Source organism: Urocitellus parryii, chromosome 10, assembly GCF_045843805.1.
Source record: "Urocitellus parryii isolate mUroPar1 chromosome 10, mUroPar1.hap1, whole genome shotgun sequence".
NCBI classification, from domain to species: Eukaryota; Metazoa; Chordata; class Mammalia; order Rodentia; family Sciuridae; genus Urocitellus; species Urocitellus parryii.
This window is the reverse complement of record NC_135540.1, coordinates 24507179-24521795: the sequence shown is the minus strand read 5'-3', so window position 1 is coordinate 24521795 and position 14617 is coordinate 24507179. Positions and strand designations below refer to the sequence as shown.

The 14617-nt window shown below is 47.9% G+C and overlaps 2 protein-coding genes across 9 annotated transcripts in view; one reads left to right on the top strand and one right to left on the bottom strand.

The window, feature by feature from the left end:
• Lrba (LPS responsive beige-like anchor protein) overlaps positions 1-4709 on the top strand; it is a 683057-nt gene extending 678348 nt beyond the window's left edge. For 3 of the 4 annotated variants that reach the window (XM_026384651.2, XM_077803581.1, XM_077803580.1), the window contains exon 57: positions 3584-4709. In XM_026384651.2, coding sequence (XP_026240436.2) covers positions 3584-3674 — 91 coding nt within the window. In that variant the 3' untranslated portion in view covers positions 3675-4709. The remainder of the gene's footprint in view (positions 1-3583) is intronic. The other variant, XR_013344428.1, reaches the window with a different exon arrangement.
• Positions 4710-9141: 4432 nt separating this feature from the next.
• Positions 9142-14617, bottom strand: part of Dclk2 (doublecortin like kinase 2) — a 150226-nt gene continuing 144750 nt past the window's right edge. For all 5 annotated transcript variants that reach the window (XM_026384687.2, XM_026384690.2, XM_026384688.2 and 2 more), the window contains one exon: positions 9142-10401. In XM_026384687.2, coding sequence (XP_026240472.2) covers positions 10186-10401 — 216 coding nt within the window. In that variant the 3' untranslated portion in view covers positions 9142-10185. The remainder of the gene's footprint in view (positions 10402-14617) is intronic.

The following is a 14617-nucleotide window of genomic DNA, read 5'->3' as shown; positions in this document are numbered from 1 at the left end:
GCTCCCACACTGGTTTCCAATCCCACTAGTGCACATGGGCGTCTGATTTCTCCGTCCTCGCCAGGGTTCATCTTGTTCTGTTTCTATGACGACTGTCCAGTGGGTGTGGGGTGTGGAGGGATCTCCCTTGTGGCTCTACAGCTCCCTCGTGATTAGTGTTGTCTTTTCACTGTCTTCAGTGTCTTTAGATGCACATGTCTAATTTTTAGAGTCCAAAATATCTTTTCTATTGTGCCTGTGCTTTTGGTGTCATATCTCAGAAATCATCGCAGAATTCAAGGTCACAAAGCATCCCCCATGAGGTTTCTAGTTCTAGGTGAGGACCCAACTTCATTGTTCTGCATGTGGAGGATTGTCCTTTCCCCACTGAATGGTCTTGGCACCCATCAAGTGATTGAACACCATATATGTGGGCTTTATTTTTAAGCCTCTGTTCCATCCTGCTAGTCCCTGTGTCTGTCTTTATGCCACTATGACAGTTCCAATTACTATATCTTTGTAGTAAGTTTAAAAGCTAGAAGATGTGACACCTCCCACTTTTTTCTTCTTTCCCAAAATTGTTTTGGCTAGTTGGGGGTCCCTTGAGATTCCTGATAAATTTTTGGATGGGTTTTCTAGTTCTGGAAAAAAAATCATTTTGGTAGGGATTACTATAAATCTAGAGATTTATTTGGGTAGTATCGACATCTTAACATTAGGTTGTCTAGCCCATGGGATGGATTCAACATGGGGTTTGTTTCCACTCATTTCTCTTATTTCTGTCGGCAACATTTCATAGTTTTTGGTATACAAGTATTTTGTTTCCTTAAATTTATTCCCAAGTAATTCATTCTTTTTGATGTTTTTGTAAGTGGGATTGTTTTTAATTTCTCTTTTATTCATTGTTAGTATATAAAAATACAACCAATTTTTTGTATTATAAACCTTCAAATTTGCTGAATTTATTTATTAGCTCTATCAAGGTTTTTTTGTTTTGTTTTTTTAATGTGGAATCTTAAGGATTTCTTACCTGTCATCTGTGACACAGATAATTTTTACTCTTTCCAATGTAGATTCCTTTTCTCTTTCTTGCCTAATTACTGTGTAAGACTTCCAGTGCTATGTTGAATACACATGGTAAAAATGGGCATATTCTGATCATAGAGGAAAAACTTAATTTCATTACTATGATGTTAGCTATGGATTTTTCATAAATGCTCTGTCATTTGAGGAAATTTCTTTTGATTCCTGGTGAGTGTTTTAAATAATGAAAAGATGTTGAATTTTGTTAAAGGCTTTTTCAATATTAGCCCAGATGATCATGTGGATTTTTTGGCTCATTCTGTTAATGTGGTGTGTTGTGTTGATTTTTGCATATTGAACCACCTTACATTCCAGGTATGACTATCACTTTGTCATGGTGTATAAGTCTTAATATGTTTGCTAGTACTTAGCATCCATATTCATAAGGACCTCGTCTGTGGTGTCTTTTTCTGACTTTGGTATTAGGGAGATGCTGGACTCATTGCATGAGTTAGTAGGGGCCCCTCCTATTGAATGTTTTGGAAAAGTTTGAAAAGGACTAGCGTTAACCCTTCTTTAAGTTTTTGGTAGAATTCACCAGTGAAGCCATATTGCCCAGGGCTTTCCTTTATTGGGAGATTTTGTTTTGTTAAGGCAAGGGGCCCTCTGAGGCCTCCTTTATTTACTTTCATGTGGTGCTGAGGGTCTAACCCAGTGCCTCACACATGCTAGGCAAGCGCTCTGCCACTGAGCCACAGCCCCAGCCCCTAGCCAGCCCTAGTGGGAAGTTTTTGATTACTGAATCAATCTTGTTAGTTTTAAGTCTATTCAGGTTCTCTCTTTTGTGGTGATTCAGTTTGGGTATATTGTTCCAAGAATGTGTCCGTTTTCTCTAGGATGTCTAATTTGCTGGGATCCAACTGTTCCTAATAATCTTATAACTTTGTTATTCATGTTAAACTGGTAGTAACATCCCTACTTTCTGGAGTTATTTTTCCTTTGTCAATGTGTTTTGATTTTCTGTTGTATTCTATTTTCTCTGCCCTTATTATTTCATTTCTTCTCTTAGCCTTGGGCTCAGTTTCTTAGTTTATTTTTGACACTGGGGATTGAACCCAGGGGCACATCACTGAGCTACATCTCTTGTTCTTTTTTTTGAGAGAAGGTCTTGCTAAGTTGCTGAGGCTGGCCTTGAACTTGCACTGCCTTCGCCTTCTGAGTCACTGTGATTATGGGTGTGAGCTGCCAGGTGCAACCTAATGTCATCGATTCAAGGGTTAGAGGACACGTCTGCAGCTGTGAACTTCATCTTGGCACTTTGGCTGCATCCTGTAAATTTCGACGTTGTGTATTGTCATTTTCTGATCTCCTTATGACTGCTTCTTTGACCCGGGGTTTAATTTTCACGTATTTGTGAGTTTTCCTTCTATTATTGATTCCTGGTTCCATTCTATTACCATCAGAAGAGATACTCTGTATAATTTCAGTCTTTCTAAATCATTGAGACTGGTTTGAAGGCCCAGTATGTGGCTTACCTTTGAGACTGTAGGGACTCTATTTGCTCTGGTTGCTCTACTCTTCATTGAAAGTAGGCGACTGCAGTGTCCGACCTATTGCTGTAGAACTAGTTCTCCCTTCAGCTCTGATGGTGTCTACTCCACCTCTTTGGGCTCAGATGTTTAATGCATATGTTTTATTCTGTTTTCTGGATGAATTGACCCTTTTATCAACAAGTGTCTCAGTTTTCTACTTAAAACCCATTTTGTCTCATGTTAGTATAACCACTTCGGATACTGTTGAAGCTCTTCTGTTACCATTTGTATGGAATATCTCTTTCCATTCTTTCACTTTCAACATATTTGTGTCCGAGTGAGTGTCCTGTAGGCAGCATGTCAGATCATACTTTCTATCCATTCTGCTAGTCTCAACCTTCTGACTGGACAGTTAATCTTTTTACACTAATAACCGATATAGGAAGACTTACTTTTGCCACTTTGATATTCTCTGCCCTGGAGCAGCCGCAGGGAAGGTCCCCGACTGCTCCCTTACTGCTCTCCATCATCCCTGCCCAGGGACAATGGCAGTCACTGTTATGAGGACCAGGCCCATACCCAGCACATGATGACCCAGAGGATTCCTCTGCAGGGGAGAGCCCAGCCCAGCAAGCGCTCTGCCACAGCCGGTGGTCAGCACTCATTCCGAGTCATTTTTTGTCCTGGCAGAGATGACATTTGTCACTTGGTGTGTGCCACCTGCTCCTTCAGTTTTTTCCTATGGTTCGGATGCCTGTATAAAGGGATAGGTTCATCCTACAGGCCAGCCTCCCCCAGGAATGGTGGCATTGACTCAGGCTGTAGTGACTCATTCTGCACACTGGCTGTACTTGCCTTGTCCATGAAAAAGCAGGCAGCACCCGAGTTTCCCCAGATCCTTCTTTCAGGCATCAAGAAAACACCATAGTTGACACCGGGTCGCAGTCTGACTGCTGCCCTCGGCCTAATGGGCTTGGGGAAGGCAAGTCTTTGGCCACAAGCCCCAGGAAGCGTCAGTGTGCAAACCCCGTTTTCTGTGTTTCTCCCAGGTGCATCATTTCTGGCATGGCTTCGGGAAGCATTGTGCTGTTTTACAACGACTTTAACCGGTGGCATCATGAATACCAAACCCGCTACTGATGGTGACGGCACTCGGCTGCCACCAGCCTGAGCAGTGGAGAGACCCTGAGCATCGTTCTCTAAGAAATAGCTATCACATCTGAATGTAACTTAAATTTGCTTGAACAAGCAAAATATTTTTTAAAGTTAATTGCTATTTTTGTAGACTTTGCTTGACTTTTTTGGGGGGGAACAGCAAAGCAGAAAACTGGCTGCTGGGTTCTGTAGTTTTAAAAAAATCTATATTTTTAGTCATAATGAGAAGTCTATTTTCACCAATTATGGAAATGCACAGTGGAACAAATAAGCCCACTTACTCTAGCTATATTATGAAAAAAAACGTTTCCCATTTACCTGTAATCTTGAGAAATATGATTTTAGCAACAGGGAAACGGGTTATAATAATGGAATGGGAGGATTTTATGGTGTACTTTTGGTCCTGAATTTTTCCAAACAATTGTGCTTCTTCAGTGCTGAAATTTCTGGGATTTAAATAGTAATGTTTAAATTATGGTAAATGTAATTCAAGACATCTCAATGAATTATTTCTATAATATTATTCTTCAAGCATGTTTTAGTCTAGAAAATTATGGTGTGGGGGAGGCTGTTGTATTTTATTGTGTGGTAAGCAAAGGATCTAAGTTATAGCAAGTGTGAAATATTTACCGTTTTTTCCTGACCTGTTGTCCTCATAGCACAACAAGATGAAGTGATGGAGATGCTCTTGGGCTCACAGCCTTTGTTTTTCTTTGAAAGTAAATGCAAGTACCAAAGCTCAAGAGGCCTGCCTGTGTCCCTGTGGAGAGCAGGGCCACTGGGGTCTGAGTGCAGAGGCCACCAGCTGCTGTCTTAAGCAACACCGTCCTACCTTCTCTTTGTTATTAAACTCTCTACCTTCCTTTTGATTAGCGATTTGTACTAAGAAATAATGTTATTTTGGTGTTGTATAATTCTACTTTTCTAGTAGGTTACTGTATGGAATCTGTGAAAAATATTTGAGAAAAGGTCTGTATTACATAAATAAATTCTTTGTATGTTGTGAACTTTGAGTTGAAATGCCATTCTGTTTCCCAGGCAGCTTGCCTAGAGGGGTCCCTCCTCCCCCTCCCACATTCATATATTCTCTAAAAGCAAAGATTTGAAATGAACAGTTTGACAGAAAAAGTTAATAAAATGGAATTTGTAACTGAATTGTTTAAAAATCTTTTTCACCCTTAAGTTTTAATATGGATAAAGCAATTATTCACAAAGAAAATGCCAAGCTCTGATTCACTTTGCTGATGAAAACGGGCTTTCTCTGGCCAAGTGTCTGTCATTGAGAGCTTCACAAGTGACCCAACCCTGAATCTTAGAAATGACCAAACAAGGGACTCTGCCATTCCATCTAAGCTCCACATTATTTTATAAACCATTAAGAAGAAAGACAATAGACACACTAGTGTGTGGGGGGTACGTCTTAAAACCACAGAAATGCCAAGTATGGTAAACTATACGAGACATCCTCACTGGTATTAAATTTGTAAATATTATGCTTTAGAAACATGGAGAAAAATGGCAGAGGACAAGGAGTGTAGCCAGACAGCACACTCCTCCCTCTTCATAAGCTACAGGAGCAAGGTTGACCAAGCCACTGCCTCCTGGAACCTAAAAACACTCGCGCCTGCACTGCCTCTGCTGTTCGTAGAGCCACAGTCAACCATGGAATATTAACTGGGCATAAGGAATTCAATGGTGCCTCGCACATGCTAGGCGCACGCTCTGCTGCTGAGCCCCAACCCCAGCCGCAACACAGGACTCTTAATGATAGCACCCGTTTAACATGATATTTTTTAGTGTTTGCTCAATATTCATATACTTTATCCAATTTTAACTTCTTAAAAAAAAGCAATAGAAAAATATCGAGGTAGAGGTGGCTGGGGATGAAGCTGTGTGACCCCCAACAGAGGCCGCACTGATGGGCCTGCACAGTGGACCCCTCCTGATGGTAATTTAGGCCTGGTTTTAAAATGCCTCGCACCGAGAAATTAAAGAGTTTCCTTCTCTCACCTATCAATTCTCACTCAAATATGACCAATCCATCAAGACTGAAAATGTGTTATTTAAGGAATGTGACCAGATCTCTGGGACAGAGCAAGAGGGCTCAGAAAATAGACCAGGTCTGGCCTTGGGCGGCCTGCCTCCTTGGAAACGGCTAAGGAAGGAGACGAACATTCCCTTGACTCCTAATGAGCTCAGTGATCACATACCAGAAACATGAATTCTCTCTCGTCTCGAGTTCAGGAATATTCTCCCTGGCCCAAACCAAGGCTGTGGGAGAGCTGGGGAGGACTGGCCTTTCCTCATACCTGGTGGATAACGCCGGTGCCCTTCAGCTTTGAACTTGGATTATTTGAGAGACAGTCCTCAGACCCAACTTCCACCTAAGCGCTGAGGTGTCCAACCCAGATTTGCCAGACTCCTCTGTCAAGATGAGACCATGCTGACCTCGGGAGGCCCAAGAGCCGAGCTCCAGCCCAAATGGAAGCTGTGTTTGGGAAGGGGCGTGACAGGGGCAAACGAGTGGCTCTGTACCAGATAGACCCTTTTCTTCCCCTCAACCATGTGACACTGGAGAGACTTCACTTCCCACGGCTGTCTTTGAGGACAAGGCCTTTTATCATAAGATAGCAACAAAGACCTCTGCCAAGATGAGGCAAGGTCACACATGCCAACCTCCCTCCAGAGAAAAAAATCTCCCCACCCCATCTAATGACACATACGATCCCCCCAGGCACCTCTGACACCCACAGGAACAGCCTCATTACAGGCTACTTGCCTGGGAGCCAAAAGCCCCAAGTCCCAGCTCCTGCCTGTGCCAAGACTTGACCTTATTACATAGGTCACCAGTATCCATCTCTCAGGCCATGAGTGGCTCAGGCGAGAGAGGATAAAACACTCCACAAACAGAAGGCTTTGTGATTACCAACAAACACTGACGCATTTCCAAGAGCCAGGCTTTCAGTTTGTAGAAAACAGTGGAGTCTATCCCTGGCCCACTCTGTTACAGACTCTTGCTTAAAATGCCTCTCTCGATGCTGAACCTTCGTGCCTCCTACTGGACTTCAGGCTGACCATCCAGGGAGATTGAAGGAAGTCTGCATGCTTTCCACAGAATAGAACTGAAGATGGAACTCAGGAGTGCTCTACCATGGAGCTACACCTCCAGCGCATCTGACTTTCTATTTAAAGACGGGTCTCACCAAATTGCCTAGGTTGATCTCAAACTTGCAATCCTCCTGCCTTAGCCTCCTGAGTCACTGAGACTACAGGAGTGCGTCAGCATGCCTGGCTCAGAAAAGTTCTTTACGTGGCAAGAGGGCATGGAATGATGTGCCTCAAGTTTTCTCTAATACCTTGCAGATTTTTCCACCATGGCTGCCGGGGATTCTGCCCCCTCACCAATCCTGCTGCCCTCTTTTGGATGACTGGCGCCTTATTTGCACCTCAAACACCAAGGCCCCAGAACAGAACTGTACACTGGGAGGGCTCAGCTCCTACCACCAGATCTGCACAAGTGCTCATGATACGGTTTAAGATGAAGCACTTTTGCTGACTCCCAGTGAACCAGGGATCATTCCAACTCTCCACTCCCAGACCTTCAGGATGAAGCAGTGTAGCAGGGCAACATCTTGCTAATTATGTAACAGAACTGGCACATCCCGCTTGGTTAAATATACTCTGAAAATGAACTTTACCTGTTTCTTTTAAATTTTTAATGCAATACTAGAAAATGGTAACACGTGCCACTTGTGTTATGTTCCATGGGATGGTGACTGCTCTAGGGCTTTCTCCAAGAGAACAGTAACCGGCATTTCTGTTTCAGTACAGCTAGTCTTTCCTGAACTATCCTATCCCCCAATTCACATTTCTCCATTTGAGCCGAGGCAATATTCTGGGAGGTTTTGCCAAATGCATTCAATCCATATATTCCTTATATTTCTGTCATGGCAGCCTTTTTGAAAAGATATGGAGATTGGAGGAAACAGAATGAGAGAATAAGACACTTGCCCAATTGCTGAGCCCAGCAGACGCCCACTGATGGCTTGGCGGCTCACCGTTTCCCTTTTGAGACACCCACTCCAAGGTCAGTTTCTGTATTTGATTTGGATTCTACAAAGTCAGACCTTTAATGTTTGCTCAACAAATGGCCAAGTGAACAATCTGCTTGTGGTGGCAGAACTGTTATGCAGGACCACTACTTAAATGACCCCTCACCTCCAGGCCTTGCTGCCTCTGGGTAAACAGGATGCCCCCAAACATCATGGGATTGATGCATCGTGGCTCTGGCCCTTGCCAATTCTGTGACCTTGGTCGTGTTCCTCTGCTCCTTTTTCATCCTTCTCTAGGTTTTTAAGGAATCAGCTACTTAAGGATGCTGGGTGGTGCTGCTGCGTCTGGTTTGTGCCACTTCCTGTCTGCATTCCCTCCTAGCAGGGGGTTGGCACTGCACAAGAAGGGTCCCTCTTCCTGATACCAGGGGCTGGTGCTGCCCTGGCTGTCCTTTAGCAAATGTTGGTGAGCCTGGCAGCTTGAGGGAGGCAGCAACTATTGGGCTCTGAGCAGGGTGGGGGCCTGCTCCCTCTACATTGGCTCTTCCTCAGCATGAATAAAAACACTCTCTGTGGAAAGCTATGAAAAAGGGAGCTCTTTAACCAGTCAGTGAGAAGACACAGGCAGAATGTTCTAGAACCATGCCTCATTAATCTGAAACTGCCTTCCTCCTGAAGTTTCTCCCTGCTATAGCTGTGAGCCTGGGAAACCCACCTGCACTTTATGACCAGCGTCTTGACCTGATCAGGGGTCAGCACCAGCCCAGAAATGATCATGCCACCTGGCCTATCAGCTCAGCTCATTTCTTCAGCAACTAGAACCAAGATGCAGAGCCAGGAGGAGGATTTCAAGCCCTGGGGTTGTAAAGCCTCGAGAAGCTGGGGGCAGAGGCAGGACCAAGGTCACTGGAGCAACAGGTGAGCAGACCTTCTGAGGGTACAGAAACCTGAGCCTTGCAGATGGCATTGCAGCTTCCGAGGCGCCGAATGCAGCCCAGACAGTGGCCAGCACAGCCTGAGAGGGAGATGGGAGCCACACACAGAGTGGCTGCCCTGCTCCCCTCCCCCCATGAAGCATGACCTTCCTGCTACCGATTCGATTCCTGGACTGTGAACAGATGGCCTGTTTTTCTAGGGGAGCACCTGTGCTCACACAAACCAGCCAAGGGACACCTCCTCACCTTCTTCCCAAGCTTCCCTCTCCACCTGGTGATCAGACACTGGCGCCCGTGGAGGCCTCATCTGGTGCTTGATTCTTACGTCCTTCCCAAGAAACAGAAACCTCTGCCACCCTTGATGGCTTTTTCTGAAGAGGGAAATATTTATTGCAGGTCAGGGACACTTGTAAGAAGGCAAAAAAATCTAACAATGAGAATAAACTACACACCCCTCACCCCAGCTTAGAAGATGAACAGGTAAAACAAATACACGGGTTATGTACAATCATTAAAAAGAGCAGAGTGGTGGAAAAGGAGGAAAAACTGCCAGCAGCCTTCCAGAAGGTTCGTATAGGATGTGGAGGAGCACCTTCCCGCCCAGTCCTGGCCGTGCCTCAGGTGAGTGCCTCTGCTGTGGTTCCTGGCCGGCTCCTGATGAAAAAAGCTGATGAGAGGACACGTGGGGTGACTCTGGACCCCAGGTTTGCTGTGCTCCGCTCAGGGCTGGCTTGCTGAGGACGACGCTGCCCACAGATGCCCGGCCTGCTCCCAGAGACGAAGGCCATCTCATTCCTATTTCCTAACACACCTGGGAGAAGTTGGGCAAAACCATGTCCCCTCAAGGGAAGATGTGACTTTCTGGGGTCCGTGTACGAATAAATAGCACACCTGGTCTCAGGTGACCCAACGCTTCAAGCCGAATGGTCCGGTTGCTTCCTCGGGTACCTGAACGTCCTTCACAAAGTCTAGAATTAGTGGCCAATGACCAGATTGTCCTCGTAGGTGTTCATTGCTTCTATCAGGAAGCCAATCCCCACCAGCCCCCTCAGATAAGTATCATGTCACTTCTCACAACACCATCAGGAAGGGACAAATGCAGGTCTGTGTCTTTTCTATGAAAAAGGGAGCACAGCACGCCAAGTGTCCTTGAAGAAGAGATCTCAAGGGGCTTGGTCATCCAAGTCCCCAAGTGCCTGAGATCCGCTGCATTCTGCCCGTGAAGCGGCAAGGTGCCCACCGCACCAAAACATGGACATTTCAACCCAGTCCCTCAGATGTCTTTTCGGGGCTGACATGGCCCACGACACCTAGGAAACAGAGTCCAGAGTGCAGGGCAAAGCCAAGCCCTGCACTGGCTGCAGCACTCCGGCTCCTGGTCCCCAGGCAGCCCACGGAAGGTGCCAGCAAACTTAAGAGCAGTCAGAAGAGAGAGGCTCCCTCGGGGCAGGGCACAGCAAGGCTGGGCAGGAGCGGAGCCTTCCTGGCTTAGGACCCTCTGCAGGGGGCTCAGTCTCGGTGGCGACGCCAAGTCCCTACCCGCTCCCCGCCTGTGGCAGCGGCAGGAGAGGGGGATGGGGGAGATTCCGGAGGGGCAGGGGCCAGGGCTGCCGCAGGGGGCTCCTCGGCTGAGGGCGCGGCGGGCGGGTGCTCGGCGGCAGGCCTGCTGCTGTCCTGACGGTGCTTGCTGCAGAAGATCTGCCCCTCCTTATCTAGAGCCGTGTTCTGGGGAGAAATGCAGAGACCACGTTATCCTGGCCCAGGCTCAGCTGCCACAGTCAGAGCACGACAGCATGCAGGGGCCCAGGAGGAGAAGAGGAGAAGTAACCCAGTCTACCAGAGCCCAAAGAAGCAATGGTTTGGGGACACCCCCCCGCAAGCCACTGCCAATGGCTTCTGGCCCTCCCACAACCCAGGCTGGTGGCCCAGGGAAAAGGCAACTCTGGTGCCATCCGGGTGCCCTGTGGTGGCCAAGGGGGTCCTCTCTGTTCTGAGCCACACCCAATCCTGAGCATCACTGCTCAGGAGATTCCCAGGACACTCAGCAAACCCTCTAAGGCCACTCAGTCTTTGATGGATTACTTGTCTCAAGAAACTTCTCCCATGTCATAAATACTGCCCTATGACCCAAATGGCTGTGTCATCTCTAACAGGCCTGGAAATGTGATGGAGCAATCTCCTCCACTATCTCCACACCTGCTCCTCTCTTCCACTGAGGGGGACTCTTCATCTTGTCACACCTCAGCGTTTCTAACCTGCCTCAATGCAGGAGCAGAGACCCAGCCACGGAATGGCACGGACCCCTCACTGGGACCCACCGTCCCCATCCCTTCATCCCCCGACTCAGTTCCAGCACTTCTTGCCTGCTTGTCTAGGGACGGCCATCAACCTGCCACCTCGGATTTTCCAAATGTGAGGGAGATGGCAGTTCTCAGGTGCCTTTCGCTAAAGGGGACAGTGATCCAGAGGCAGTTTATCACCTCGTGACTCGGACTCAACAGTTGGCCTTTCCAGAGGCCCCGCAGCCGCCTCCCGGGCCTCGGTGCAGCAGCACTAGCTTCCCCAGGACAGTCCCAGGACAGTCCCAGGACAGTCCCAGGACCGGGAGGCGGCAGGCGGGGCAAAGCCCAGGGGAAACCTGCTTCCAGCCCCCGAGTCGGAGGCCAGGCCTCCCCCATACCCGAAAACAGGCAGCAAAGGCTGATTTTTTTTTCTACCATTAAGCACAGCACATGCCCGGGTGGAAGAAAGCCACCCTCCACTGTCCCGTTACTTCTCCTTTCCTCCTCCCGGGGCAGCGCGAGAGCGGGCAGCGGTGGCGGTGCGGTTAGTACGTACCGTGGCCCGGGACCTAGGCAGGGGAGCAAGGCGGCGGCGGGAGCGCGAGAGAAGGGAGGAGAGAAGCGGGGACAGAAACCAGACTTACTTTCAACAGAAGCAACACGGTGGACAGTTTTGTCTATCTTAAACTAAGGAAGCCACCCCAGATGTCCCCCAGGGGCCCCCTGAAGGCGGCCACCCCATCCCCGCGGAGGAGGCGCTCCATGGGCGGGGCCTTTCTCCAGCCCTGGCCCCTGCAGGCAGCAGGGTCCTTGTCATTCCTTGTCATTCCCTTCTCTGCCACGAGATGGCTCCGGGATGAACAAAGAAGCCACCCGGCAGAATGCACCCCGCAGAATGCACTGTCCTTCCTTAAGCAGGCTGAGGACTGACTAGTCAAGAGGAAATGGAAGTATACGCCCCAAACACGGTCCTCCCCGAAACCAGAGCCCTGTCCCATGTAATTACCCTCGCTTATCCCAAGGCTACCTGGCATCAGACCATCTTACTGATAAAAATTCAGCTTTGGAAATGTAGTTGGAGAAACACAACAAAAACCCTCACAAAAACACTGGTAAGATCCCTGTCGTGCCCTAAAGGACGCTCTTGCCCCTGAGGGAAAACAGCAGAACTATTGGAATCCTCCCTGCACTCGCCAGCTTCTGATCTGGGAAGGATCAGGGAAGGCGGGCAGAGCGCAGAGCTGAGAAGTTTTCACTAGTTTCCAGGGGCGTGCTCGGCTGGCAGGGAGGATGTCAGGAAGCACCTCATCAGGAGGAAGCTAAGGGCTGCCTGGGAGCATAGAGTCTGAGAAGCATGCGGGTGGAAGGGGCCGAGAATTAGGAGCTGCTCTGAGGAAGCACAGCACATTGAATACCAGCATTCTGCTTCGGGATTTCCCACAGTCTCAACTGGGTAAAGGAGGAAACTCTGAGGTGCCTCTCAAACTGTCAAATCAAACTGTCAAATAAAATGCAGACAACAGCATCAGCTTTACTTCTTTGACCTTTATTCACCAATTCCTATCCTATAATCTTCTCAGTGGAGCCTCAGGCATCAACCCTGGGGGCATGGAGGGTCAGAAAACATTGGAGTGATGGGGCAGGAGGGTCCTGTCTGTAGTTGCACAAGAGCTGTCTAATGATTTAGCCACAAAACTCATACACCCCATTTCTACCGTCATCTGTGTCTGCAAGAAACTATATTAGCTCATATATCCCAGTAATGAGGACATATGCATGCCAGGGAAATCATTTTGTGGTTACTTTTTGACATAAAATGTGTTTAAAACTGCTCAGACGTGTGGTAATGGTGATGAAGATGAAGGCACAGAGCACCACACACGTTCCCCATACAACCATGCTCCAGGTCAGGTCCAGACTGGGCGAGGAAGACCAGGAGGCCTCTTCTTCCTGCCACTTTTGGGAATAAGCCAAAATTCACAGGCTGACTTTGGGCCCTGAGAATGGGTACTGCCAGGGACAAGCTTCATGGATCTCTCCTGTAGGTACTGAATGTGACAGTGCCATTCAGCAGTTCCTCAGAGCTGACAACCTGCAGAGTTGTGTGGGGAACACGAGGTTAGACAGGACCCTGCCAAAAGCACAGAATGACCAGAGAGCATGCATGTCAACATGCAGCTTCCACAGTCACCACTGGAATTACAAATAAAGGGGTGGGGCATTCACACAAGCTTCTCTAGAGCTGAGAAGACTGACGTTTGACTGTTGAACTCCTTCATCAGCAAACGGACAACCACCATTGGAGAACCACATATAGGTTCTGTCTGCATCCTTATCCAGAACACAGGCTGCTCTGGGCCATAAGGTAGAGCAGCCAATCATCCCAGAACCTGACTGACCCCTGAGTTGAAAGGTGCCCCAGCAGATGATCACCGAGTGAATTCTGGGCACAGGGCTGTAGAGATTCTTCCTTCTAAATTATAAGGCTAATAACATAGTTATGTTGATGCCAATGAATCCCTCTTAATAAGGTTTTTTCATTGCATGCCGACTATGCCAATTTTTTTTTTTTTTCCAGTGCTCGGGACGGAACCCAGGTCCTCTCACTTCTAAACATGTGCCCTTCCACCAAATTGCATCCTCAGCCTGTGCACGGCCAATTTTTGACATTTTTCTAAACTTTCCCAGAAGTAGCCTTATGACGTGGGCAGTGGCAAGGCTGCATGCTACTTATCCCACCCCTGATGCCAGCTCTCATGAGGGAGTCATGTGAAAAGTCTTTACACTGTCGGCTCAGTCAGGATGGCTCTTTTCAAAGCGTTTAAGTTGTCATTCTGTGATTGATTGACTCGGGTTTTCCAGGCTTTTGGCAAAATACTGTTAAAACTGCTAGGGGAAAAAACCACAACTGCAGAGGCCGCCTGCGTCTCTGGCATGGAGCACCCTAAAGTCCTGCAAGTTGTCACAAGGCCCACGCTTTGTCTGGGGAAGGAGGGGACAGCACACTTCCCAGGGAAGCAGGGGGAACTGCGGGGACATGCAGGGCTGCCAAGTGAAGGCAGCCTCCCCCCGGGGAGAGGAGAGTGACAGGCCAGCAGCTGTTGGGACTGTGGTGGAGGACCTCAACCAGGAGAGCAGAGCAGTTCCCATTCACAAGGGTGCGTTGCACATATATGCACACGCGTGTGCTCATGTGTGTGTGTGTACTCTGCATCTTCCTACATCAAGTTCCTAGACTACAAGCTTCCGCGAGAAGCCACAGTCTTCCCTCCAGAGGGGAAGGAAACCAACAGAACCTTTCCCAGGGGAGAGGGGCCGCCCCTGAGGCTGGACAGCTGGTAGTGGGTGTACTGACCTCACTTCTGACTCAGTTTCTTCTGCTGTTACTTTCCTTTGGCTTCCCTTATCTTAATGTGACTTTTCACTTTTGTTTGTTGTGTTTATTTATTTAGGTAAGCTTCCTTTAAAAACCTTCTGGAAGCTGGGTGCAGTGGCACACGCCTGTAATCCCAGCAACTCCACAGGAAGATCACAAGTTCCAGGTCCATCTCAGCAACTTAGTGAGAACCCATCTCAAATAAAATGGGCAGAGGATGAAGCTCAGTGGTACAGCATGCCTGAGTTCAGTCCCCAGTATTGAAAAAAAAAAAAAGTGGAAA